Here is a 27,842-nt window from a genome sequence, read left to right as displayed (position 1 = left end):
ATGGAAAACTGGCTCTGGGCTGGAGGTGCCAGCACAGGGGAAACGGAAAGCAGACAGCTGGGTTGGGAGAGCAGAGACTGAAGTTGTCCAGCTGAGGGGTGCAGAAGTGCAGACTGCAATGACAGCAGGCAGAAAGGACTATATGTTCTAGACGGAATGGACAGGATTTGCTGGTAGATTGGATTGAAGGCATGAGACAAAGGAGACATGGATGATATCAAGGATTTTGATACTACAGATTTGAAACATTCTGAGAGGCACAGGTTTGTGATGAAAAACCATGAGTCTGGTTTTAGATATGTTTTAGAAGCTTATCGGACAGCCAAGTAGAGATGTCAAGTAGGCAGTTGGACATAATACCTAAAGTTCAGGAGAGTGGTTGGAGCTGGTGACATCATTTGCAGAACCCTGGATAGTACATAAAGCACAGGACAGTGTGTGGATAGATCCTAAAGACAGAGCCCAAAGACAGAGCCCTAGGGCACTCCAGCCCTGGAATAAGGCAGCTTATCAAAGGAAAAAGAGAAAGAAAGAAGGAAACACAACTCTTATTACTTCCATCTTCAGGACAATTCAAAGCCACTGTTTTTGACTTCCTGGCTTGAGTGAAGCTTGAAAAATGGCAACTTGCCCCTTTGCAAAGCTCCTAAGGAGTAGCCATTGGCTTGGCCTGTTTGCACTGGCTCTGGGTGAGCTTTTAAAATGCCAGTGAGCTCTAATCGTGTTGATTGCCTAACAGCTGTGAATACAAGACGCTGACTCCAGAATTGCAACTCATTCTGCGAAGGGCACCATCCTTTTCCCTCTAATGACTGCTGAACAGAGCCACCTGAAGCCTGCATGGGATTTAGCAGCAGCTGCACTTCTGCTCTAAGAAATAGCTCACTGCAGTCAGATCAAACTGAAGCTCTTCCTTGCTTTTCCTTGAAGCTTGGGTACTTATTGTCGGAGCATTAAACAGTAAGAGTCCTAGCTTAACTGGTGCACAGTGCTTTATGTTTGGTAGGGATTTGATTAGGCCTACAAACCGTCTGAGCTAAGAACCTTGAGAAACTCCTGCTATAGTTAGCTCTTTCTGTGACTTTGCAGTGTGACCAGGAATGAGGACAGAATAAGAATTTGCTGCCTTTATGATAGAACGGTTTAGGCACTAGAACACTGGAACTAGATCTACAACCCTATTAATTTAATTTCCTCTTCAACTCCCCTACTCCTTTTTTTCAATATGATGATAATGACCTTGTTAAAAAAAAAAAAAAAAAAAAAAGCCTTCTGCTTTACTTCCCACCCTGCTCCTCTTCCCAGGGACTCACTTTCTTCCTGCTTCCCCATTACAAGTACTCAGCTCCCTGTTTTATCACCCTGCTTAGAGCAGCCATTATCAGCCTTGGCTGAACATTGGAATTACCTGGGAACTTTTAAAAATCCGGAAGTCTGGGTCTCGCCTCCAGAGATTCCAGCTTAATTGTCTTGAGCGTGGCCTGGACATTTGGGTTTTCAGAAGTTCCCTATGTAACTTTAATGTGCAACCACTATTGAGAATCACTAGCCTCCAGACTCGCCGTGTTTTCAAAATTAATGAGCAGCTGATTTTAGAAATCTCAGTTATCAAGAGAAAAGGGTGAACCCCCGCCCCCAGGGCTCTTCTCCTTTTCCAGGTGACACTTCTTTATGGCAGTGGGTGAAAGAGAAGCCCTGCTGCTTGTAATCTCCCTCAACGGAGTGCAAGATCCAGGCAGACAAGACTGCAGAGGAGATACCTTGGGGGAAAGTAGAACCCTAAATACTTACACCTGGAGGCATTTACCTTTAATACTGAATTTGTCAGACGCAAATTTGTCTATGCAAACCAGGGCCTTATCTCTAGCTTCCCCTCAGGGGTTTTGGGAAGTGCGCTAGTACTCTGAAACAGGGTTGTAAAGCATCACCTCTGCTCTCCAGGCAACCCTCTGGAAAGGAGGTGGAAAAACAGAGGCTTCCACCCTTGCAACTCTAAGTGTGTTCCTTGGCCAGCGGGATCCATCACCTAGTATTTTCTCAAATATGTGGTATTTGGGGGCCAGTCCCACACCTATTCAATAAGAATCTCCATTGGAACAAGATGCCCAAGGGATGATATGCAAGCTTAAGATTGAGGAGGGCTGGTTTAACTCGAGGGTAACGAAAAGTACGAAATCGTACTTTACAGGAGAAACTAGGAGGAGGGAGCCACTTATTCCTCCTCTTGCAGCTGGGTCTTTTTGTGGTGAGTGGAGAAGCGGCGAGGCTGGCAGGCCAGGGTGCTGGACTGGGTCAGGCGCGGCCCCGCCTCCCTCCTGGGTCCCTGCCCTGCGCGCCGTTGCTGTGGCAGCGCAGGACGCCGCTAGAGCTGGGGCTGCCGCACCCTCCACCTCCTTCTCCAAAGGCCTTCCCGGACGCCTGGCTCGGGCCCAGCCTGAGACTCCGCCATGCCCTGGAGGAGGCGCAGGAACCGGGTGAGTGCCCTGGAGGGCGGCCGGGAGGAAGAGGCGCCCCTGGAGGTTGCCGCTGTGCCTTCGGCGCTGTTAACGTCCCCGCAGCAGACGGAGGCGGTGGCCGAACGGATTCTGCTCCGGGGCATCTTCGAGATCGGGAGGGACAGCTGTGACGTGGTGCTGAGCGAGCGAGCACTGCGGTGGCGGCCCATTCAGCCCGAGCGCCCGGCGGGTGAGTGCCCTGCCCCAAGCGTCTTCGCCTCCCTACGCGCTTCCTCCGTCTCCCCGGCCCAAGGCCTGCACCCACGCGCTTTCGCTCCACCCTCCCCATTTCTCTCCTCCCCTCCCCGTGCTCTCCTCACTGCCCGGACGTGTTACCGAGTCCCCAAGTCGCCGCCTCCTCCTTTCCAACCGGGAACTCACGCCTCTCGCTCCACCCCAGAAACCCCAGGGATTCTTTTGCTACTTAGCCTTCTCCCGCCTCCGGGACCTTCCCCGGACAAACGTCACACTCAGCTTTTGCTCAGAGTCTCAGCAGAAAATCTTGAGCCCCAAAGGGGAGGTAATTTACAAATGTGAGAAGGTCACCTACTCCGCCCCTCCAAGTTGAAAAAGTTTTAATCCATCAACTTTGATGGTACATTGAAACTATAAACATCTTACAGATTATGCCTACACAGGAGTTCTGAATCCAGCTCTCATTTTGCTGACTTGAAAATGTAACTCCAGAGCTTTGGGAGTGCTTCTGGATTTTTTTCTGCCCCTCACCTTCCTTGCCATTGTCTAGAACATATGTAACTTACCTGCACATTGCGCACATGTACCATAAAACCTAAAGTATAATAATAATAATAATAATAATAATAATAAAAGAAAAAAAAAAGACTTCTTCAGGCTCGGTCTAGAAACTTTTGATTTTTAATATTGATCCTAGAATATTGGATCACAGTTTTGCGATGCTTAGTTATGTCAAGCGGTTTGCTTACGTTTGCCTTTTATTGACTTAAAATTTTAGTTACCTAAAAAAGTTATAATGCTGTAGTTTACAACAGAAATACTTCGAGTCTATTTTCACGTCTTAGTCAAATAGCCTTATAGACTTAACAGATATTTTAGAAAGACCATTTTACAAGTCTTGTAAGTAGACTTTCATATAGTCTTATTTCTAAGTCCAAACTCGAGAAATACTCCCCATTGTTGAATTAACTTATATGTGAGCGGTGAAAGACAGATGAAATGGGGGCGGAACTACATCAAGGTTACTCTACTTGCAAGGAGATGACTTGGGGGAAACGGAATTTGGTGTTCAACCTCTTTTAGCTAAATACAAATTTATGAAATTAAAAAAATTGCCTTCCCCTGTTGAAAAACAAGACACAGTGTGCTGTTTATGTTACAGAATAGACTCACTGTCTTAAAATCTTGCTCAAAAGTCTAACAAAATGAAACCAACTAGCCAGGGATTTAGCACTGGTTGCGATTGTGAATTCTGCCTGTGCTGCATGTGCCATACTCGCTCACTTCACGAAAACAGTCTTTGACCTTAAAGTGTTTTCAGGTGTTTTAAAAACCAAGGTGTAGTATTTTCTTGAACCTTTTAAGTTAAAAGCTAGAGATACAGCTATAGAATTATTTGTAAGTCTTTCAGGCAATTCGAGTTATGCAATATAGAAGTTTATAATTAGAGTTTGGATTAGCCCAAAGAGCCAATTTAACCTACAGTGCAGCTGAAATACTATAGAATTAAAATGAGACATTGTGCAATAAGAGGTCATACAAACCAATGTTGCAGTATTTGTGTACAAAAAAAGCAAACAATGATATAAGAAAAGAAATGCTGTTTTATATTGAGTGGTGATTAAGGTAAAATAGGTTTAATTAGCGCCCCCCTGGCAGTAGAGTTCTAAAATAAATCTTGACAGATTTGTAACTTTAAAGGTTGCAAGTACTGATTCTTTGTTTAATTATGCCCTAAAACCATTTGGTGGTCTTTTCCTTCATACAGGTGTACCCTTTTTCTTTGTAGTTAATACCTGGTATTGAAACCACTTTGGGCCTCTAAGATTGGGGGCACAGAAGCCTAGAGCCTTAGTAAGTAAGAAACGAAGAGATGTTTTATTTAGGTAAAATATAGCCAGGCGTGGTGGTGTGCGCCTGTAATCCCAGCTACTTGGGAGGCTGAGGCAGGTGAATCGCTTGAACCTGGGAGGTGGAGGTTGCTGTGAGCCAAGATCACGCCATTGCACTCCAGCCTGGGCAACGAGAGTGAAACTCCATGTCAAAATGCACAACAAACAAACAAAAACAAACACTGGGAAATAAGAAGGAGATATTAAGAGATGATATATTTAAATGTTAGAAATACTCTGTTGTTGAATAAGCTTAGATGTGAGTGGTGAAAGATTAAATGGAAGAGGAGCTACATCAAAATTACTGTACTTGTGAGGACATGATATGGTAGGATGTGGTGGGGGGAGAGCATGTCCATTGCTGGTTGACAAGTGACTGGCTGCCTCAGAAAAGGATGAGGGTGGATAGGGGAGGTCACTGGAGATTATTAGAACATACCTATGTTTTCAAGACTGCTTAGTTTTTAAACCTCATAGTACTTTGTTTTCACTGACGAAATAAAATACTATGTGATCTTTTTCTAATTTTCCATCTTGAGTAATGAGCAAAGACATGAATGTATTTTATGAAGGCTATGACTGCCAAAATTGGGACAAATTGATGGTCTTGTTGGCAGGGTAAATGAGCATAACCGTAGTAATTGTAGTTCTCTTTATTGGGTTCAGGGGTGACCTGGAATAATGGATGTGTTATTACCCTTCGCTGTAGAAGTGAGGCTTTCGAAAAGAGGCTATACGTCAAGTTGGGAGGCACAAAGTATCAGCGCTTTTTGGGGATTTTTTTTTTAAGTAGAGAAATATTTTAAATGTGTGATATAATGTTATGCATGTGCTTCTTAAGCACATTAACTCAACCAGATCCAACAGCTGGTCTATTAACTTTTTAATTGTTTAAAAAAATTTAATTGACACGTTGTAATTGTATATATTTATGAGATACTATTTGATGTTTTGATATTTATGTTGTACCATTATCCAATCACAGTAGTTAGTGTATCCGTCACCTCACACTTTCATCATTTCCTTGTGGGTTAAAACATTCAAAAGACTCTCTTCTAGTTATTTTGTAATATATATAGTATTTTACTGTTAACCATAGTCACCATACTATGCAACAAAACACCAGAATTTATTCTTCCTACCTAGTTATAACTTTGTGTCTGTTGACTAACCTCTCTCCATCCTTCCTTCTCCCCTCCCCTTCCCAGTCTCTGGTAACTATTCTAATCTCTGCCTTATATATATCAACCTTTTATAATAGGAAAAGATTCTACGTGTGAGTGACATCATGTGGTATTTGTCTTTCTGTGTCTGGGTTACTTCTCTTAACATGATATCCTCCAGGCTTAGCATTCACAATTGACAGGACTTTATTTTTTAATGGCTGACTAGTATTCCATTATGTTTCTGTATCACATTTTCTTTATTCATCCATTGTTGTATGCTTAGGTTGATTCCATATCTTGGCCATTGTGAATAGTGCTGCAATAAACATGGGAGTGTAGATCTCTTCAACATACTCATTTTATTTCCTCTGGATGCATACCCAGTAGTGGGATTGCTGGATCATATGATACTTCTATTTTTAATTGTTTTAGAAACTTCCATGCTGTTTTCCATAATGACTGTACTAGTTTACAATCATACCAACAGTGTGTAAGTGTTCCCTTTTCTCCATATCTGTGTCAATACTTATTTTCTTTTGTCTTTTTGGCAATAGCCATTCTAACTGGAGTGAGGTGTATCTAATTGTGGTTTTGATTTGCATTTCCCTGACGATTAGTGATGTCAAGCATCTTTTAAATGTACCTGTTGATCATTTGTATGTCTTCTTTTGAGACCTATCAATTAAAGTCTTTTGCCCATTTAAAAAATCAAGTTGGCCAGGCACAGTGGCTCACGCCTGTAATCCTAGCACTTTGGGAGGCCGAGGCGGGCAGATCACGAGGTCAGGAGATCGAGACTATCCTAGCCAACATGGTGAAACCCCGTCCCTACTAAAAATAAAAAGATTAGCCTGGTGTGGTGGCACGTGCCTGTAGTCACAGCTACTTGGGAGGCTGAGGCAGGAGAATTGCTTGAACCCAGGAGGTGGAGATTACAGTGAGCCGAGATAGTGCCACTGCACTCCAGCCTGGTAACAGAATGAGACTTCATCTCAAAAAAAAAAAAAAAAAAAATCATCATTATTATTTTTTCTGTTCAATTAAGTTTCTTATATATTTTGGATTTTATCCCTTTGTCGCATGTATACATTGCAAATATTTTTCTCCCATTCTGCAGCTGTTTTCACTTTAATAGTTTTCTTCAAGGTGCAAAGTTTTTTAGTTTGATGTAATCTTATTTTGTCTGTGCTTTTGAGGTCTTATTTTAAAAATCCTTGCTCAGCTCAGTGTCGAGAATAATTTCCCTTTTTTCTTGTAATTTCATAGTTTCAAGTTTTACATTTTAAATCTTTAATCTATTTTTATTTTTGTATATGGTGAGAGGGAGGGGTTTAATCTCATTCTTCTGCATGTGAATATCTAATTTTCCTAGTACCATTTGTTGAGACTGTCTTTTTCCCAGTGCATGTTCTTGACATCTTAAAAAATCAGTTGGCTGTTGTAGGTGCAAAAATTTATTTCTGGGCTTTCCATTTTATTTCATTGGTCTGTCTGGTTTTATGCTAGTACCATGCTGTGTTAATATAGTTTTATCGTATATTTCTAAGTCAGGTAGTATGATACTTCCAGTTTTGTTCTTTTTGCTCAGGACTGCTTTGGCTACTTGGGGTTTTTTTGTGGTTCCACATGAATTTTCAGATTGTTTCATTTCTGTAAAGAATGGTGTTGGTATTCTGATAGCGACTGCATTAAATCCGTAGATCACTTTGGGTAGTATGGCCATTTTAACAATATAATTATTTCAACCCATGAACATGTACTATCTTCCCATTTATTGATGTGGGAAGATAATTTCTTTCATCAAAGTTTTATACTTTACAGTGTAGAGATTCTTTCACTTCCTTGGTTGTTTATTTCTAGGTATCTTTTTTTTTTTTTTAAAAAAAGTAACTACTATAAATGGAATTGTTTTCTTGATTTTTCACATAGTACAATATTAGTGTATAGCAATGCTACTGATTTTTATATGTTGATTTTGTGTCTTGCAACTTTACTGAATTCTAACAGTTCTTTGTGGAGTATTTTGGGTTTTCTATCTATAAGATCATATCTTCTGCAAACAGGGACAGTTTGACATGCTTCTTTCCAATTTGGATGCTCGTTACTTCTTTCTCTTGCCCAGTTTATCTGGCTAGAACTTTCAGTAGTATGTTGAATAGAAATTGTGAAAGTGGGCATCCTTTTCTTGTTATTGATCTTAAAATTGATCTCGTTATTGGTCTTTTCCCATTCAGTATGATATTAGCTGTGGATTTGTCATATGTGGCTTTTGTGTTGAAGTACAAACCTTCCATACCTAATTTGTTGGGTTTTTAATCATGAAATTATGCCACATTTTGTCAAAGGCTTTTAATGCATCTGTTAAAATGATCATACAGTTTCTGTCTTTCTGTTAATATGTATCTCATTTACTGCTTTGTGTATGTTAAACCATTCTTGCATCCCTCTGATCCCACTGATGAATCGCACTTGAACGTAGCAAGTTATCTTTCTAATGTGCTGTTGGATTTGGTTTGCTAATATCTTGAGAATTTTTGCACCTATGTTCATCAGGGATATTGTACTATAGTTTTCTGTGTTGTATTGTTATCTGATTTTGGAATTAGGGTAATGCTTGACTCATGAAATGAGTTTGGAAGTATTCCCTTTGCTTCAGTTTTCTGAAATATTTTGAGAGGAATTGATGTTGGTTTGTTAAATGTTTGGTTGAGTTCAGCAGTGAAGCCATTAGTTTCTGGGCTTTTCTTTGATGAAAGACTTTATTACTGATTCAATTTCCTCACTTATTATTGGTCTGGTCAGATTTTATATGTCTTCCTAAGTTAATCTTGGTAGGTTGTATGTGTCAGGGACTTCATTTTTTCTATGTTATCAAATTTGATGAAATTTGTTGAAAACCAACTCTAAATTTTGTTCATCTTTTGAAATTATTTTTAGTCTCTATTTCATTTATTTCTCCTCTGAGTTGAATTATTTCCTTACTACTACCAACTTTGGGATTAGTTTGTTCTGTTCTGTTTTTCTTTCTTTTCTTTTTTTTTTTTTGAGATGAAGTTTCGCTCTTGTTGCCCAGGCTGGAGTGCAATGGTGCGATCTCGGCTCACCGCAACCTCTGCCTCGCAGGTTCAAAAAATTCTACTGCCTTAGCCTTCCTGAGTAGCTCGGATTACAGGCATGTGCCACCACACCTAGCTAATTTTGTATTTTTAGTAGAGACGGGGTTTCTCCATGTTGTTCAGGCTGGTCTCAAACTCCCGACCTCAGGTCATCTGCCTGCTGTGGCCTCCCAAAGTGCTGGGATTACAGGCGTGAGCCATCGTGCCTGGCCGATTAGTTTGTTCTTGAGTTTATAGTGCCTTGAGGTGCATCATTAGGCTGTTTTTCAGAAATCTGTTGTCTTTTTTGATATAGGCATTTATTGCTATAAATTTACCTCTTAAAACTGCTTGTGCTGTTTCATAGGTTTTGTTATGGTGTATTTTCATTCTCACTTGTCTCAAGAAAAATTTTAATTTCCTTTTTAATTTCTTCATTGGCCCATTGGTTGTTTAGGAGCATTTTGTTTCCATGATTTGTGAAGTCGTCAGTTTTTCTCATTGTTGATTTCTAGTTTCTTTTCTTTTTCCTTCCTTCCTTCCTTCCTTCCTTCCTTCCTTCCTTCCTTCCTTCCTTCCTTCCTTCCTTCCTTCCTCCCTCCCTCCCTCCCTTCCTTCCTCCCTCCCTCCCTCCCTCCCTCCCTCCCTTCCTCCCTTCCTCCCTTCCTTCTGTATTGCTTTGTCTCCCAGGTCCAAGTGCAGAGGCACGATCTTGGCTTACTGCAACCTCTGCCTCCTGGGCTCAAGCAATCCTCTCACCTCAGCCTCCCAAGTAGCTTGGACTACAGGTGTGTGTCACTGTGCCTACAGGTGTGTGTCACTGTGCCTGGTTAAATTTGTTTTTTGTTTGTTTTGTTTTGTATGTTTAGTAGAGATGGCTTTTGCCATTTCACCATGTTGCCCAGGCTGTTCTCAAATTGCTGGGCTCGAGCAACCTGCCCACCTTGGCTTCCTAAAGTGCTGGGATTACAGCCATGAGCCACTGCGCCTGGCCTGATTTCTAGTATTAAAACGCTGTGGTCAGTAAAGATACTTGATATTATCTTAAGCTTTTAAAATTTGTTAAGACTTGTTTTGTGGCCTAACGTGATCTCTCCTCAAGAATGTTCCATGTGCATTTGAGAAGAATGTGTATCTGCAGTTGTTGGACGGAATGTTCTGTAAGTGTGCTAGGTGCACTTGGTCTGTGGTGCAGCTTAAGTTCAATATTTCTTGATCTCTTTGTGTGTGTTTGTGTATGTATGTCTAGATAATTTATTCATTATTGAAAGTAGGCTGTTAAAGTCTCTTACTACTATTGTATTGGAGTTTATCTCTTTAGGTTGAATATTTGCTGTATGTATCTGGGTACTTAGGTATTAGGTACACGTGTGTTTATAATTGTTTATCCTGTTGTTGAATTGATCCCTTTATCATATTATGACCTTCTTTGTCTCTTTTTACAGTTTTTGACTTAAAGTCTATTTTTTCTGATATGAGTATTGCTACTCCTGCTCACTTTTGGATTCTGATTGCATGGAATATCTTTTTCCATTTCTTCACTTTTGGTCTGTCTTTAATGGTGAGGTAAGCCTCTTTTAGGCAGCATGTAGTTGAGTTTTTTTTTTTCCAGTCCTGCAGCTACTTTATATCTTTTCATTAGATAATTTATTTACATTCAAGGTTTTTATTGATAAGAACTTATTTCTGCCATTTTGTTACTTGTTTTCTGGTTGTCTTGTAGATTCTCAGTTCTTCTTTCTCTCTTGTTTACCTCTGTGGTTTGGTCATTTTCTGTGGTCCTAAGCTTTGTTTTCCTTCTGTCTCTTGTTTATGTATCTGTTGTAATTGCTTTCTTTGTGGATACCATGGGGCTAACATAAAGAGTCTTGTAGTTATAATAAACTATTTTAAGCTGATAGCAAGTTAACTTTGGTCACATAAAAATACTCTAGACATTTTTCCTCCGCCATCCCTAATTTATATTTTTGTTGCCTTTATTTCTTTAGTATGTGTTCCCTAGCCATTGTAGCTTTTGTTGTTTTTGACCAGTTTTACTTTAAACCTTCATCTAGAGGATTGAGAGGTTTACATAGTAATATGATATCACTGGGGCATTCTGAGTTGGATTTATAAATTTACCTCTATTGGTGAGGTTTATATTCTCACATATTCATGATAGTTATCATTTTTTCATTTACAGCTGTAGCACTTCCATAAGCATTTCTTGTAAGGCTGGTGTAGGGGTGAATTCCCTCAGCTTTTGTTTGTCTGGGAAGGCCTTTATTCTCCTCCAGGATAGTTTTGCTGGATATAGTATCTTTTGTCCTTGGCTGAGACTCATTTTTTTTGTTCTTTTAGCATCTTGAATAAATTATCCCTTTCTCTCCTGGCATACATCAGTAATTTAAGGTTACTGATGAGAAATCTACTGATAGTCTAATGAGGATTCCCTTACATGTAACTTGATGCTTTTCTCTTGCAGATTTTAGAATTCTCTGTCTTCAACTTTTGACAGTTTGACTATAATGTGCCACAGAGAGGATCTTTTTGGGTTGAATCTAATTGGGAATCTTTGTGGTTCCTTCATCTGGATGTCTGTATCTCCCCCAATATTTGGGAAGTTTTTAGCTATTATTTCATTAAATAGGTTTTCTATGCCTTTCCTCAACTTTTCTCTATCTGCCAGTTCTATAATGCAAAAATTTATTTGCTTAGTTTTTTTTAAACTTTGGATTATTTCACAAAACCTATTTTCAGATTTTGAAATTCTTTCTTCTGCTTGATCTGATCTATTCTTGAAGCTCTCAATTGTGTCTTTTATTCACTGCATTCTTCAGATTTCTGTGTTTTAAATGATAGATCTTGTTTTAATTTCTCATTTTATAACTTTCCTGATTTCATTGGGTTGTTTGTATTCTCTTGTATCCTGCTGAATTTCTTTAAGATCATCATTTTTAATTTTGTTTCAGGCATTTTATAAACACCCTTTCCTTTGGGGTCTGTTACTAGAGACTCACTGTGTTCCTTTGGCAGTGTCGTGTGTCCTTGCTTTTTCATGTTTCTTGTGACATCTGCACATCTAGTGGAATAGTCACATTTTCCAGTTTTATGCAGTAGCTTTCACAGCGAGAGACTTTTCCTGTAGATGGGTCCTAGAGTGTTGGTTGGGTATGGTACATTGGCTTTGGTTTGGGGTGGATTCAGTACCATGGTCTCTGTGTAGTTTCTTCAGCTGTAATCTTCATCAGCAATGTCTGATTTCCTCAGTGGCCTAGGCTGCAGGAGTTTTTGATGGTGGTATAGTTTTGCTAGGGACAGGCATGTCATGCTAGTTGTCAGGCTGGACACTTGCAGGCTCGGAGGGCTGACAAGCTGTCTTTTGGGCTCCCCAGGGAAGAGAAAGTATGATTTTCCAGCTTTTCTTCTATGTTTATTTAAAACTTTGTTGTCTGGCTCACAGTGTTCTTTATCTAAAGTCTAGCTTGTGGTGGTGGTCATATTGCAATCATTATTACAGCTTCAGACTTTCTAGACCTTTTCCATTTTAGTGACCTTCAGCCTTCATTCGCTTCCATTCATGACCGCAGAATAGATGTAGTCATCTCTATAGAAGGCAAACTCATCCCATCTCTTCAGCTTCATCTAGAAATTTGTTTCATCTGTTACACTTTCTTTCTTTGGTTTTTAGCCTTCATTCTCTACCAGCTCCATTCACTTAAGCACAGAGATATGTTCAAGACTCTCCCATTCTAACAGTTCCCTGCCTTGATCCTGCAAGCTTTTCTCTCTAGCTGCTACCTTGCTTTTTATTTTTATTTTTTTTCTCACTTGCTCTGATAATCTCCTAGAAAAATTGGCTTACTCTGACCATCTCCATTAGTTCACCTCTTAATTCTTCAACCCTCCGAGACCTGGCTTTGTTCTTTCTCTACTGAAACTCTTCAGGCAGAGATTAGCAGAAGTCTTCTTATTGCTCAATGAAGTGGAAACTTTCAGTCCTTATTTTTCTGTATTTCTCCTTCATTTGACTTTGACTTAACTCTCTTGGTTTTTGTAATACCACCAGCACCTAGTTTATCAGTCTCTCATGGGAACTTCATTCTATATGCCTGCCAAATGGTGGAGTCCCAAGGAGTGTGGTCTGATCTGCTGTTCCTCATTACATGCTTTCTTGTCAGTATTGCACACTGTGGTTCTCATCTACCATCATCCACCTCCAGGAGTGCCATATATTTAGTAAGTTTACAAGAAAAGCAACTTTTCTTGCTCTGTAGACTAACTCTGATCTTTTGTTCCCTATCATGGTTATGGAACTCACTAATTATTCAGCATCAGCTGTCAGAATGTTTAACTTTGCTATTTAGGTTTGTGTAAGTTATGGGACAATAACTAGGATAACTAGAATTAGCTTGTAGCTTATGTGGGATAGATCATACAAATGCATATGTAAGTAGTGAATATTTTGGCTTAATAAGTGAAGGAGTATTTAGGAAGCTATCTGGAATGTTATCTAAGTCAGGATTCTGAAGGTAACCCCAGCCTCACTGTCCCTTATTCACTATTTCTAAACACCCACCAATCCTGCCTACTTTATTTACTTCGTATTTCTCCAATCTACCATCCTTCTCTGTCCGACCAATCACTGCCCTAGCTCAGGCCTTTAAAATCTCTCACTTGACCGACTCCTTTACCTCCTTTGAACCTGTGCACAAATGTTAGCTTCTTAGTAAGGCTTTCTTTGGTCACCTGTATAAAATTCCCATCTGCTACATACATCCTGGTTCCCTGTATTGCCTTATATTCCTCAGTGGCATTTATCTCCTTGTATACTATATAATTTCTAATCGCTGTCCTTTCTATTACCACCCCACTTCAAGATGGCAAGGATTTGTCTGTTATATTAGTGACTGTCCTAATAGGAAAAAGAAATGGCACATTTATATTGGAGTAACTTGAGAAGAATTTTTAAAAGTCAGTATTTATAAAGGTGTAGATATAGAGATAGTGAAGTACTCTTGGGACTAGTAATAATTGGGTAGGTGATACCATTTTTAAGCCCAAAAGGGCATAGTGAAGGAGCAAGCGCCTGAACCTGGATTCAGAGAGGCTATGTAGAGGAGGCCACTAGGCAGGAGCTGTGGCCTTTGCCTCAGCTTGGCTGATTACCTCACTAATCCTAAATTACCCAAGTTCCTTCTTTTCTGGCCCATTTCACAGTCCAAAGCCAACTTTAAGCCAGAGGGCAAGGGGAGAACTTGATGCAGTCCATGCAGTATGGCCTCCCAGTGAACAGGGCAGGTGGAGGATAGAAACTAAATCTAGATGGAGGAGAGGGAAGATATTCAGAATATCTTTTTTCTTTACTGTCAGAACCTTGAAGAGTGCCTGGCATATAGATAATATTTATTGAATGAATGAATTTGTTACTGGTTTACTGGCCTAATGAACTTTTGTTTTTCTTATTCTATTATAACTTGGTGACTACATTCCTACATACTTGATACCAACTCCTCATTAACTACAAAGGCAGTATTCCCCTCTCCCCCTTCTTAAACATCAAAACTCTTTTTAAAAAAAAATTCTTAAATGAATCGCCAGTATATAACAGATAAAAGTACGGGTGCCTTGATTGGAGTAGTGGGTAAATGATCCCGAGTCTGTCTGTTTGGGTTCCCTCTTTGCCTAAGCAGGAATGTGACTGTCTTGTTTGAAGCCCACTGAAGTAGAAAATGGGATGAGAGACACACTCTTCAACATGGCATAAGATTTCCATGCTTGGCTCCTGCCTATCTCTGCATCCTCCTTTCTCAGTAGTTTCCTCATATTTTACCATCCTGTAATTGAAAGAATTACAAAACTAGTTCTCTATACATGCTTTCTTGCTGTTCCAGCTGCTGGGAATTAGCTTCCTTTGTGCTTTTTTTTTATTTGAATGATTACATGTTTACATTCATTAAAATTAATGAAGATTCATTACAGTTGTTTTCTCTTTAGGCATAATTGGATCTCCTATGCTGAGACATTGAATGAAACTTTGTTTTTTCCCCATTATATGTTAAGCTCCTTGAGGTTCTTTTCAACTTTGCGTTATTCCAGGATTTCTATTGTAAGAGTTAAGGTTGGTCCACTTTTCTGATGTGAGGCTCATGGCAGGAAGGTTCCATGTTGCTCAGCTGCAGAGTAGAAAACACTGAGCAGGGCTTAAATAGATTAGGATGCTGCCATTATAATATAAACTGTGTTTACAAAAGGGCATCATCAATTCAGAAAATATCTTTTTCATTGACTACAGTGGTGCCTGATGATCTTTCTATTACAATCTTAAATTATGGTCATTTTAATTATAGAATCATACATGGGTTTATTTATGTTAAAATAAGGTAATTATCAAGCTAGCTGTGACCTATGAGAAAAATCCTGAAGAAATGATGAAGGGATCAGGTGACTGTTTTTGAAGTCAAGTGTGAAAGGTCAGACCACTCTGCGTCATGGGACCCTGCCAAGGCAGAGCAGGTCAAGTGCTGTGCCCAGTGGGGCCAGCCCCCAGTATGGTGCCAGGGACTGGGTGTGAGAAGCCAAAAATTGAGAATACACCTCGGAAAGGGGACATGGACAGATGCCACAGACGGATTTGCATATTTCATGATTTAGCCCTTAGCTTGTGCTGATATTGGATCAGATATTTTCAGAGTTCAGTATTTTCAAAAGCATCACTGATCACCTGTTGGCATTGTTTTACATCTCAACCAAGGACAAACTTTTGGGACATCTGTTTAACAAGGGGTAAGCTTTTATTTGAAATGTTCAATTAAAGCAGAAGAGTCAGGCATTTTTTTGTGCCTCCCCAAGAAAGATTTGTTTACTGTCCTCTGTGAATAAATATAATGTCATTATTTCCTGTAAAGGAAAACCTGATGGGGAGAGTAAGTAATGGGTAAGATTAGGCAATGTTAAGCTCATATATTAGTATGTTTAAGAGTGATCAATTTAGAGATCTCTGTGACAGAGATGCCAAATGCTCACAGTGCTATCTCATGTTGGAAACATGTGTCTCCTCCACTTTTCCTCGGTCCTCTGAAATGACGGCCCTTTAGGGATTGACAGATACTATACATATTTCTGTGCTGATATGTGATTTGTCTAAAACAAAAGTTTCACAAAACAATTCCTACCATTGCCGTTTAAGAATCACTCTGATATGCTCTGTTTCCATTGCAAACAAATGCTCATTATGATTTGTGAAATTAACTTCACAATTTCCTAATGGATGACACCTTGAAGTATGAAAAGCACTACAGGATCTTTTATAGCTTCCCTCCTCCAGCTCTCTGTAATCTGCTCCCGTCTGTGGTGTAGGAAAGATTTCAGCAGTGGCCACTGAAGGCCCTAAGATCTTGTCTCAACAGATAGCAAGGTGCGTAACAGACTTTGGACAGGTTGTTTAACATGTCTGAGTTACGGTTTATTCACTGGCAAAATGAAGGGCTTATATTATATTGTCTCTAAGTACTATCAGTTCTGACCACCTGTGAACTTTCATTTTAAAGAAAATACCTATTTCTACGGCCTTTAGGCATTAGGGAATTTTGTCAAATTAAATAAATCTCAGTAAGGTTTGATGGTCAATAGGGCCCACCGTCTGGTGTGTGTGGAGGGGTGTTGTATTTTACATCAGGAACTTCACAGCCCTCATGAATTTCTAATTAGAGGAACCACCTGAGAAATATAAGTCAAAGCCCTTTGCTCCCCTTACTCAGCTTTAGGGCACAGTGACTAGAGGTGGGCAGTCGCTTTGGCGTAGGTATTGTCATTGGAAAGGAAGAAACCATTTTCTGGAGGAAAAGAATTGGTTGAGGCTAGCTTTAAGCAACTATTTCATACTGGACAAAAGGACTAGCTCATCCATTCTTCATTCATTTCTGTGTATCCTCTATCAAATTTCTGAGTAAAGATTTTATACTATTTTTACTTGATTAGCATTCAAATATTATGTTTCAAAGATTTTTAAAAAATAAAACTAGGCCTTCGAATCATAATTATGGCTTATAACTCTATTTTTCATATACTTACTATTTCAAGTTACCGATTTCATGTTATGTTTTTTTCAAAAGAGTATTCCTGCCACAACTCAGAGCTCAGCTGAATTAGAGCAGTGACTAGAAAATCTGAGAAGGCTGAGCTTCAAAGTAAGGTCTGGAAAGTGTTTCTTATTGTTACAAGAGAGTCAAAATGATTTTCTTGAGCTTTAAGTTTATATAAGTATTTACTTGAAACTTAGCAGTTTAAAAGATAATGTGCAAAAATGTGAAAATGAGAAAAAACAATTTCAAAACAAGAGTTGGTGATTATGTGAGACTTAGCAGAGCAGAGTATATTCTAAGTATTAATCTGTCTAAGCTGTTTGGGAACAGATGTACGTGAAACGGATACCCGGTGTTCTGTTGTGTACACCCCAAGTGAGACATCTGTTGGTAGACCGTGTGGTCAGAAATAATGGAAGCAGGGGTTAAACCCCAATATGACCTATTACTCATGTGAATTATTGAAGGACTAATTACTCAGTAAAACATGATGCTTTGATTCATCAGTCTACACGTTAAGAAAAAATCCTCTTTAGAAAAAAATTTAGTTCTGTTCCTAAGCTGTCAAATTTGAGGAAATTTTTAAGATGTATGCAAAGACTCAAATTTCCATAGTAACTGCAAATACTATCTGCTTATAAAGTTTTAAAATGTTTTGACAGGTCTACTAATTTATCATAAAAATAGCCTCAAAAGTTTTAGCTTTTTGTTAGGGTAGGTTGGGTCTCACAGAAAACAAATGTACAGTGAATTTTCTAAAGCAGGGCTGTCCAGTTAGACTTCCTGAAATGATGGGAGTGCACTATATCTGAAGTGTTCAATACAGTTACCACCAGCTACATGTGGCTATTGAACAGAAACTGGCTAGTGTGACTGAGAAACTGAATTTTTAATTATATTTAATTTTTATTAATTTGAATTCAATAACTGCTTGTGGCAAGCAGCAACTGCATTGTACAACACAGCTCTGACACATGGAGAGTTGAAAATGTTTGTTTACTTTCTTCCCAAGCTTTCATTTTAGTCTTTGTTTCTACATAGAAAGGAAGATATAGCTTTTGAAAAATGAACCTGAATGTAGAACTGATATGGTTATGCAATTTGGGCTGCCTATTTAAAGATAAAGCAACTGAGTTTAGAGATTTCAAAGTGGCAGAGTCCTTTAACGTATTTCGTGGACTGGCCACGGTAGCTCATACCTGTAATCCTAGTACTTTGGGAGGCTGAGATGGGAGGATTGCTTGAGCCCAGGAGTTCGAGACCAGCCTGGGCAACATAGCAAGACCCCATCTCAGGGAAAAAATGTGTATATATATATATATGCATACACATATATACATATATACACTCATATATATAAACATAGTTTGTGTGTACAAAAAATATTATTATGTGTAGATTAGTTGGTTACTAGTAAAGTTGAAGTCTTGTCTATAGAAATCATTGTATTTTTCATGGTCATTGTGATACATTGTTTGAACTGAAATTTGGCAAATTCAATCTGTTTCTTACTACAAGAATAGTACATAGATTTGAAATGGTAACTCTCTTAGTCTGTGTACTCTGACCCTGTGAACGTCTGGAGACTAATGTTATTCCTAAATATGCTGTGTCCACATGGCACCATCTGAAGGCAAACACTTTTTAAAACTGATCTACTTTTGTGGACCCTTCCTCTCTCTCTTTCCTGCACCCCCCCATGGGGCCCTTTGGGGCTGGAACTGGCACAAAACTATTCCCCTAGGAATGGGTTCATTGAAGCCAAGGGACACGCAAATTGAGAATCAGATAGACTGGACCAAGGTCATTAAACCAGAGAGGGCAATCCAGATGGGGTTGTCCAAAGTAGGAAGTTCTGAAGTGAATTGCAGAAATGTAAACATGGCAAAGCTAAGGGAATAGAGAACCAGGGCAATGGATATAGAGAACAGAGCAATTGGGTATACAGGAAGATGCTGTTGGCTAGACTGGATGTTTTTGTACCCTCTGTAATTTGAGAAAATGGACCATCCTTGTTGAAATGGTCAGGGATGTAGTAGATATAATTCATTACAGTTGTGTAATCTCAGCACTAGAATACTCATCATAACCATATCGCTTGTTATCCCACCTAGCCTGCCACTTAGTTGGGTTATTAGATTACATTTCAGACATTGACAAGTCTACAAGCATCATTAAAATCCTAAACACAGACTTCTTTAAAGCCTTCTGACCGTATTCCTGCCCAAGTTTTAGAAGCACTATGCCAATGATGGGGGTAGTATATGCTGAGCAAGTGAGTTTTGATTGTGTGTGTCTGCATGTGTATGTAGGTGTGGTGAGCAACGGGAAGGAACTCTCAGCCATGGCTCTGAATGCTCTTGTGTTGGCCAAAATTGGTATAAGCTAGGAGGAGAAACACAAAGGAGAGAGAGGCATGAAATTGAAGGACATTAAACCATTTGCCAACTTTTGGCATGCAAACCAGAATTTGAGGAACCTTAGTGTAATGGGTGACTGAATTCAGAGATAGGCAATCAGGAAAGTATAGGTGCCAGAAATATTTACCATTGGTGAGCATTTTTGTTTTTGTCATTGGCATGGTGTTATGAACTTATATTAAGCCTAAGTGTAAGTCTAAAATAATGTACCAGCTGGCATCAGGGAATTCCCGTGTACATTCCTAGATTTTCATTAGAAACAGTGTTCTGGAAACTACCACTGCTGCTACACAGCAGTGCCCAGTGCTTGACTGAAAATAGTGAACACTTAACATTTGTTTACTCTGCCAGGCTCTGTGCTAAGTATCTTATCTTGTTTAACCTTAGCAAAGAAACTATGTAGTCTAGATAGGATTTTTATCCCTAGGGCCCAGAGGTGTTAAATAACTTGCCCAAGGTCATACCAGTAATTTCAGTTGCTGGGGTTCAAAGCTAGGCAGTCTGACTCCAGAGCCTGCACTGTCCCCATTTGGTTATGTTGCTTCCCCAGTTAAGCAAGCAAGAATTCCCCCTCATGCCATCAGGAGTCTGTCTGACATCTGAGTTGGTGGTAGTAAAGCATCATGGTCTGAACCAAAATAATAAAAACCTTTGAAACAGTATTATCTGACTTCTTTCAGGCTTTTAAGACAGTTCCATCATCAACAGCTTATTCCATTTCTCTGGCCACTTCCAATTTCTGAACAAATGAAGAAAATGGGAGTGATAAATTGGAGTTTTTAACAAGCTTTTTTTTAATCTAGTATTTTTTTCATGGAAACCACCAAACATACCCAAATGTAGGAATAATTATGTAATAAGCCTTCATGTTCAACCCTAAGAGGGGTGAGGCTCTATGTGACCCATTACTGAGTTTAAACAGTTTTCAATTTATGGCCAGTCTTATTTCATCTATACTCTACCCACATCCCTTCTTCCCCTGGAATGATTGAAGTAATTCCTAGGCATCATATAATTTCATCTATAAGCATCTCAGCATGTATCTCTAGAAGATAAAGATTTTCTAAAAAATCATATTACTACTCTTCAAATTTAAAATAATCTTTATAGTTTTACATATCTAGTTAGTGTCCAGATTTTCCTGATATTTTCTCTATTTTTTTAATATGTCAACCTTGAAATGAGGTCCATATTATAGTTGATGGCTATGCCTTTCAAATTTTCTCATCCACAGATTCATTCTTCTTCCTTTTTTTTCCTTTCAATTTATGTTTCGAACAAACTAGTTTGGCCTATAGTTTCTCATGGGCAAGAATAACCTTCAGACTGGGATGCCCATTACTGTGATACCCGTAAAGGGGATGAGGCAGGCTGGGGAAGGGAGAGCCTCAGACCATGATCAGATGTCACAAGGTCTTCGCTTACCTAGGGTGAGGACTTGGGAAAAAGATTGCCCATTAGGAGTCCTGCCATGGGCAAAAGTGGCCAAACTTCAGCTGTGCTGTCACAGGCTGTGGGCTGCCTTGGAAATGTAGGACCTCAGCTCCTCTGAAGTTGAGGTGGAGCTTGAGGGTACTAATACCTGGTGGCCATTGTAACAATAACTACACTCATTGCGATGGCATGGCAAGTTCCTCCTCAAAGGTGGATCCTAGCATCCACCATGACCAATGAGGTTTTTTTATTGTTATGATCACTATAAACTCAAGGATTTAAACCTATTAAATATTTTTCAATTCACAGCAATGATTATTTTTACTGATCTTCAAATTGTCACATTTTGGATTTTTAGACCAGTGGGAGCCCCTTCATCTTGACTTCTGAGTTCTTTTGACATTCCCTCAGCTGTCTGATAGCTTCCCTGCTTTCTGGAATGGCAAGATATTCCAGGTTCATCTTGAACATTTCATGCTTGAGATATGGAATCAAGCTCATCATCAGAGGGTCCTGGTTCCTTTTACTGGGTAGTGGTATTAGAGACCACAATTTGAGAACTAAGCAACATCATTGCTAAAACTTCCCCTATGTGTACCTTGTTACTTAGGTTTTTCAAAGAACAGAGCTAGAAAATATATTGGGTTTTTTTGTTTTGTTTTTAAAGAAAAAAATGTATCATAGGATTATGCTGATACTTCCAATTCAAGTGCAGGCCTAAGCTTTTCACATTGTCTCTTTTCTCCTACCCTTAAAGTCCTGATTCCTAACTATAACGACATCATTACTCATTTGCTTTATCCTGCATTATGTAGACACAATAGAGTAAGAACACCAATGCTGCCAATCAAAAGTATAATTACTGAAACCCACTTAAGATAGTCCTGCAATTATTTTTGTTCATAGAGTGTACACTACTAGGGAGGTGTAGTCAAACTACTGTGTTTTAAAGACACTTGGATCTGTGAAGTATAGCTTAGCTGTTTCCCTTCTATGCTTTTCCTTTCTTCCTGTAGGTAGGAAAGCTTATTTGTTCCTCAAAGCTCTGGGTTGTTCTTTTATTTTATATAAATAAACATGTGCATATATTCTTTTCATTACCCCCACAGTACCCACTATCTTAAACACATGTACCATATATGTGTTTTTCTATCTTGATTTCTTTCTTACTTAACAATATGCCCAGAAGTTCACTCTGTAGTGCTTTACATCAGCATCAAAATCTATTTTGATTTTGATACCGTTTATTGACCTCTCTGTTGGAGAAATTTGGATTGTTTCTAGTCATTTTTGTTATCGCAAACAGTGGTTTAATAAAAAACTTTACTTTCCTTTTTTTTTTCAATGTGCTTTTAGGATAGACGCCTAGAAGTGAGATTGTTGAGTCAAAGAATAAATGTGTTAATAATTTTGCTCAATATTACCAAATTCTTTCAAAAGGGTTGTGCAATTTTGCTTTTTAAAATCATTAAGGGCATGTATTTCCTGAAAATTTCTCCAGAAGAGTTTATTGCCAAACTTTAAAAAAACAACCTGATACATAATAAATTATATCTCAGCATGGTTTAAATTTGCATTTTTCTTATTAAATCATTCATGTTTCTAGTCTATTCCTCCTAACATTTAGGGAGTACCAATTATGGGGTCTCTAGAAGGTTCCAGGATGCTGTAATCAATTTGACATGATTTCTGTCTTAAGATATTCACAGTCTTCAGGAAGATATATTGACAAAGGAATAACTACATGATGTATTTTGTGTGCAACTTAGGTAGTACTTACAGAGCATTATAAATGCACATGGAAAAATAGGTAAAGGAGAAAATTATTCTCTGTTGGGTGGGCTGAGGGGGAAGTCAGGAAAAGCTACAGAGAGGTTCGAGGGTAAACTTGAATGTGGGCCTTGAAGTATGATTAGGAGTTAGCAAGGCAGACAAAGGAGCAAGGAAACCATTCTAGAAAAAGAAAATTTTGAAAAATCTCAAGAAAAGGATGCTTTGGCCTATTTGGAAAATAACATTGTTTTGTTTATGGGGGAGATGACAGTGCTTTGTTTTTAGTCAGTAGTTTATACAGGACTTTGAATAACATGCAAGGAAGTTGGCGTCTCAACCTGAAAATTGAGGAAGGTGTGACAAAGGCTGGGCATTAGGTGAGATCAAGTATTTCTGTTTTTTTGGTAAATTAGGTAGCAGGATAGATTATAAATGGGCTCCACACTGAGGAGCCCAGTGTGATGGCTGATCCAGCAGATCGGGAGACAGTGGCTGCAAAGCTGGGAGAATGGCGAGGTAAGCCTGGATGCAAGGGATATTGTCAAAGACAGAATTTGGAGGATGTGAGGCTTAAAAGGGAAATAAATAATAGTGATGCTGAGATTTCTAGCTTGGGCAGTGGGATAGATAGTAGACGCTGTGCAAATTTATTTTTAAATCAGCAGAATGAGAAGCATCTTATTTGAAATATATTCTACCAAATCTTAGCATCAAATGTGCCAGTGACTAGCAAAATGTGTAAACAGAAGGGAAGTAGCTTGAAAAGTGCACAAACTGGAGAAATTGCTCCTGAAGGACTGTAAGTTGAACCCTTTTAAGCCTAAGATCTGTGTTTCCTATGAGCCCTAGGCTCTTTCCTTGTTTATCCTGTTTATTAGAGTAGAGGCTACTTAAAAATAATCATAGTTTAAAGCTCTCTATTTTCAGAAAACATTATTCATTAGATGTTAGTAAATAATGTAATCTTCATACATTCTTAATATTCCTGCATTATTGGAGTGTAAAAAGTCAGTGAAATAGTCATTTGTAAAGATGTCAATTTTTATCTGTGGAAAATAACTGTTCATACCATTTTAAGCTTAAAAATTCTTCATTTACTTCTTAAAATATCCATGTTGATATTATTTTGTCTAATACAAGTAATTAATATTTACCCCAAATTAAGATTTTAAGTTTACTAAATGTTACAAACATAATTCAAAGCACTGTTTAGTGTCCATCTGTGCAGGAAAAATAAGATCAATACAATTGAGCAGCTGTTAGCATGTATTGGTTTCCTTATATTTTAAGTATGTTTTCATGTTTTGAAGGTGTAAAGGGATGACAGTATGTTTTGTTGTGGTTTTCATCATACAGATAAAAACTTATTACACTTGAAATCTTGGTGAACGTAATACATTTTAAAATTTCCATTCCTCACCCATTTATCTAGATATGTAGACACAGGAAAATAAATAACATGGATACATTTTTGTCATGTGATTTGATTTATGTTTTTTAAAAAGTAGAAATAAATTTCTCTAAAAGTTATTTTTATTTTTTAAATTTAGCATTTTTCATATTTGAGGAAAAAGCAATATGTCTTGGTACCCTAGCTTCTGAACTAAAAACACATCTGTCATTTTACAGGTTATTTTAATATTTTTCATTGGGATCAAACCTACTCTGGAAATATCTCATGGGTGAGCTTTATTTTTATGAAATGTTCTTGGCACTTGAAGACCTTCGTAGGTACATGCCAGACTCATCTTGCATCCAGTTCTTCTGCATGGAAAATATGTGCATTGAAATTCTAAGTGCCTTTTCAAATTTGACCTTCTTAGAGAATAATATGAGTCCCAACAATTGGAAAAACTATGGAATGCCTTTTGGCCTTTACTTTTCAAAGATTTTCAGTCAGTAATATTTAATTAGCATTCATTGTGTACATTGTACATTTGTGTGTGATATGGCTATTTCCAAAGGAATATTCTAGAAGATCTCAGCCTTCTGCTATTGAAGGTGATAATACACTACTAAGTTATGTGTTGCTTTACATTAAAATAATGTTGCAGCAGTTACTTATTGCTTAACTAGTGGGTATAGGACATCAGGTTGAAATAATTGATTTTGAAGTTAAGAATTCTTGTTTATATCTTAAACTAACCAAGTATGTTCATTAACTTTGGGAATAACAATGATCTTTTTCATTGTTCTTGAGTAGACTGGATAAATCAGAAAACCCATGTCAGAGGTCCCTGTAAAAACTTCAGTCTTATTTAGTAAGTCCCTTTATAAGAGTTTCAATAAAATCAGGTAAATTTAAACTCTGAAAATTCTACATACTGTCTATCATGTTCAATTTACTGTTAACCAATACTATGCACTGGAAAAAATTTTTTTCACCTTAATGAAACCACTGGTCATTACTGCTGCTACTGATGCTCTTTTGTCTGCACATACTGTTGCAACATAATGTGTTGTGCATTTGATACGGATATTATCATATTGCCATAAGGAGCTGCTATTATTTTAGACACCAACTGATTCCATGATAGTGTCAGATTTCTTTAACATATGCTTATGTTTTTGTACAAATGACCCCAAGAAACATCTGCTAGTTTTGTGGTGGTATCTACTGTTTCTTTTTTAGAATTTGACCTGTCAGTCACTTTTTAATGTGAGTCTACAATATTTGAGTTGTATTCCTTTCTAGTTTTTATGCTATTGATATTAACAAAATTGAGTCAGTTTTATGGCATAATTCAGAGAGAAACTGAAGCTGTCTATGGATGTTATTTTAAAAATACATTTTTCATGATTGTGCCTTTAAATTTTTGTCATTGATTGACACTTTAAAATTGAAAAGTGCCCTTTTAATGCATCCTTTAGGTTCCAAAATATTAAGTTGAAAATTTCTGTCTATTGGTCCTGAAATTACTCTCTGAATTTGATAAGTATGTAGTAGTTGTGGCGTATCCTTGGTCAGTTTATATCCTGTGCTAATTGCTAATCTTACTTAGTTTGTTCCATGTGTGTGTGAAGTCAGGCAAAAAAGGAAGTGGAATTTCTATAAAACTGTGAAATCTTTACTTTGTGGAGACTAGAGAAATTTCTAAATAAAAGAAGGCACTCCTTCTATTGTAGTTAGGATCCCTTCTTTTACTTGCTTTTCATGATCTTGACTGAGAAGCAACAATCGAGATTTCCATTGCCTGACGCTTTCTCTTTTGCTTTTCTTTTTGTTTCTCTTACATTTTTAAAGACAGCTATTTATTCAAAAACAATATGAACTTTTATTTATTGGACTTAAACCTGGAACATCAACAAAACAAAGAACAAACAAAACTACCTTTCCAACTTTATTAGAGGATGCTATCAATACAATTTTGTATTACGTTCACACTTGATACTAAACCTAAACCCAAGAAAGTGTGTCCTGTGTTACAGCATATCCCTCTGTTTAAGATAATAACTAGAACAATTTACTTTTATTTTCTACTCATCTGCTTTCTGTGCATCAGCTGTTGTCTTCCCTCAGCCTCAAAGCATGTCATCATTTACATCTCTGTGCTCATTCAGTCATCCTTGCTGCTCTTAGTCCCCTTTTTGTCCCTTGGGTGACTTATGTCATTAGGACAACCTTCTGTCCCCACTTGGCTGAAACTGAGCTGAGGCCCTTGCCAGTTGCATTAGGTGTGGCACCTTTCATGGCTCAGTTTGGGCCTCTGTGATATCTGTGTGCCTTCTACTCCAAACTCCATTCTGCCAGAGGTGGCAGGGTGACTGGAAGCTTTAGTTTCAGTGACAAAACCCAAGCGTGGCTATGCTGAGTGTCTAAGTAGCTTTCATTTAGGCCTGAAATAGGAGAGTCAGGCGCCTCTGTGTCCCCTGAGAAAGAGAGATTTCCCTCAGCTCTCTGGGCCCAGCACTCAACCATTTAAGTGAGCTGGTTAGTATAATTTCCCTAAATTGTGGTTTAGTTTCCCTATGAGTAGGACTGGAGTAGGACCAAGTAAGGAAAGTCCCTAGTGACCTTTCTGCCTCCTGAGGAGCAGGCCATTTACTTTCAGTTGTAGCTTCCCATCTGTCTGTCCCCACTACCCTATCCAAGGCCCTGGAGGAGCCACAGGATGAGGGAGGAGATTCATGGAAAAGCGCCTTCAGGTACTGGGTATGTCTGGAGTAACATTTAAAGTTTAAAAGACTCTTTAACAATTTTCCTCTGATACTTATTACTGCCTATACTTGTTTGGTTTTAGTACAGCAAGTTTTGCCTATTGTGGGGATGAAGAAAATAGAAATATTCCCATTAACTTTGTATGGTGCTTGGTATGATACCCTGAACAGGTGCACCCGTAATTGTTTACTTGATGTTCTTTTTAATAAGTCAACTATATCATTGGAAATTGAAGAATAGCAAAGTTAATTTGTTTAATCATTCTATGGGAACTCTTGCATGCTTGTTCACTAGAGGAACGTTGGGTTTCTCCCTTAAAGGACAAGGCTTTGTTTTGTTTTTAATAAGACACACTCTTTATAATTAAAACAAAATCCCAGTGTTAAGGGATTACTGTTTTAAATAATTGGATTTCTTTCCTTTGTTCCTTCTGATCCCCGTATATGAGAAAAAAAATCTAATGGTGTCTTAGGATAATAAATATTTTTAGATTAAAAAGTTCTCTTAACCACTGAAATTTAATAATACTTCTCAAAGTTTATGGATGATATAGAATGTAATGTAAGGTTGAGAATTTTAGATTTGGCAAAGGCAAAGATACAAAAACTAGTGAAAAACAACAAACTGGAAACACTTTTAAAATAGTGATGTATTTATCTTTGCAATAAATTATTCAGAAATATAAACTCACTATTTACATAGTTTTATTTAAATTTGTCCTCAAAATACTAAATTTAGTACTATATCTTTTCTTCTTTCAGATAAATGCTTTCCTGAAAATGGTATTTTAATATCTACAGATGGTTTAGTTTAACAATGGTTGGGGTAAAAATGACATAGGGAAAAGCAAAATGTGACAGCCCAGCTCTGTTACCTTTAGAGAAACTCAGAATAAACTCTATTCCTATTTCCTTCTCTGTCCCCTTTCCATACTCGAGAGCCCTTTTCTGAGACTCTGAAGTCGTGTGTGGGCCTTGGAGAGGATAAATAGCAGGGTGGGTGGTAAAAGGGGAGAGTGCTTTGCTTGAGGCAAAGTTTTCCTCCATATGGGACCTTCCTCAAGCCCTCCCTTCAAACCCTTTAAATGAGAGCATGAGCTCCTATGACAGAGGTCATGTGGAAAGCGGCATTAGCATGAAGGAGGGGTGCT

At 38.3% G+C, this 27,842-nt stretch overlaps 1 protein-coding gene across 2 annotated transcripts in view; it reads left to right on the top strand.

Annotated features, from left to right (window-relative positions):
• Positions 1–2,313: 2,313 nt before the first annotated feature.
• The window catches only part of CERKL (ceramide kinase like), a 121,324-nt gene continuing 95,795 nt past the window's right edge, over positions 2,314–27,842 (top strand). For both annotated transcript variants that reach the window (XM_024243605.3, XM_024243604.3), the window contains exon 1: positions 2,314–2,685. In XM_024243605.3, coding sequence (XP_024099373.1) covers positions 2,448–2,685 — 238 coding nt within the window. In that variant the 5' untranslated portion in view covers positions 2,314–2,447. The remainder of the gene's footprint in view (positions 2,686–27,842) is intronic.

Source organism: Pongo abelii, chromosome 11, assembly GCF_028885655.2.
Source record: "Pongo abelii isolate AG06213 chromosome 11, NHGRI_mPonAbe1-v2.0_pri, whole genome shotgun sequence".
Lineage (NCBI taxonomy): Eukaryota > Metazoa > Chordata > Mammalia > Primates > Hominidae > Pongo > Pongo abelii.
This window is presented reverse-complemented; position numbering and strand designations above follow the sequence as displayed.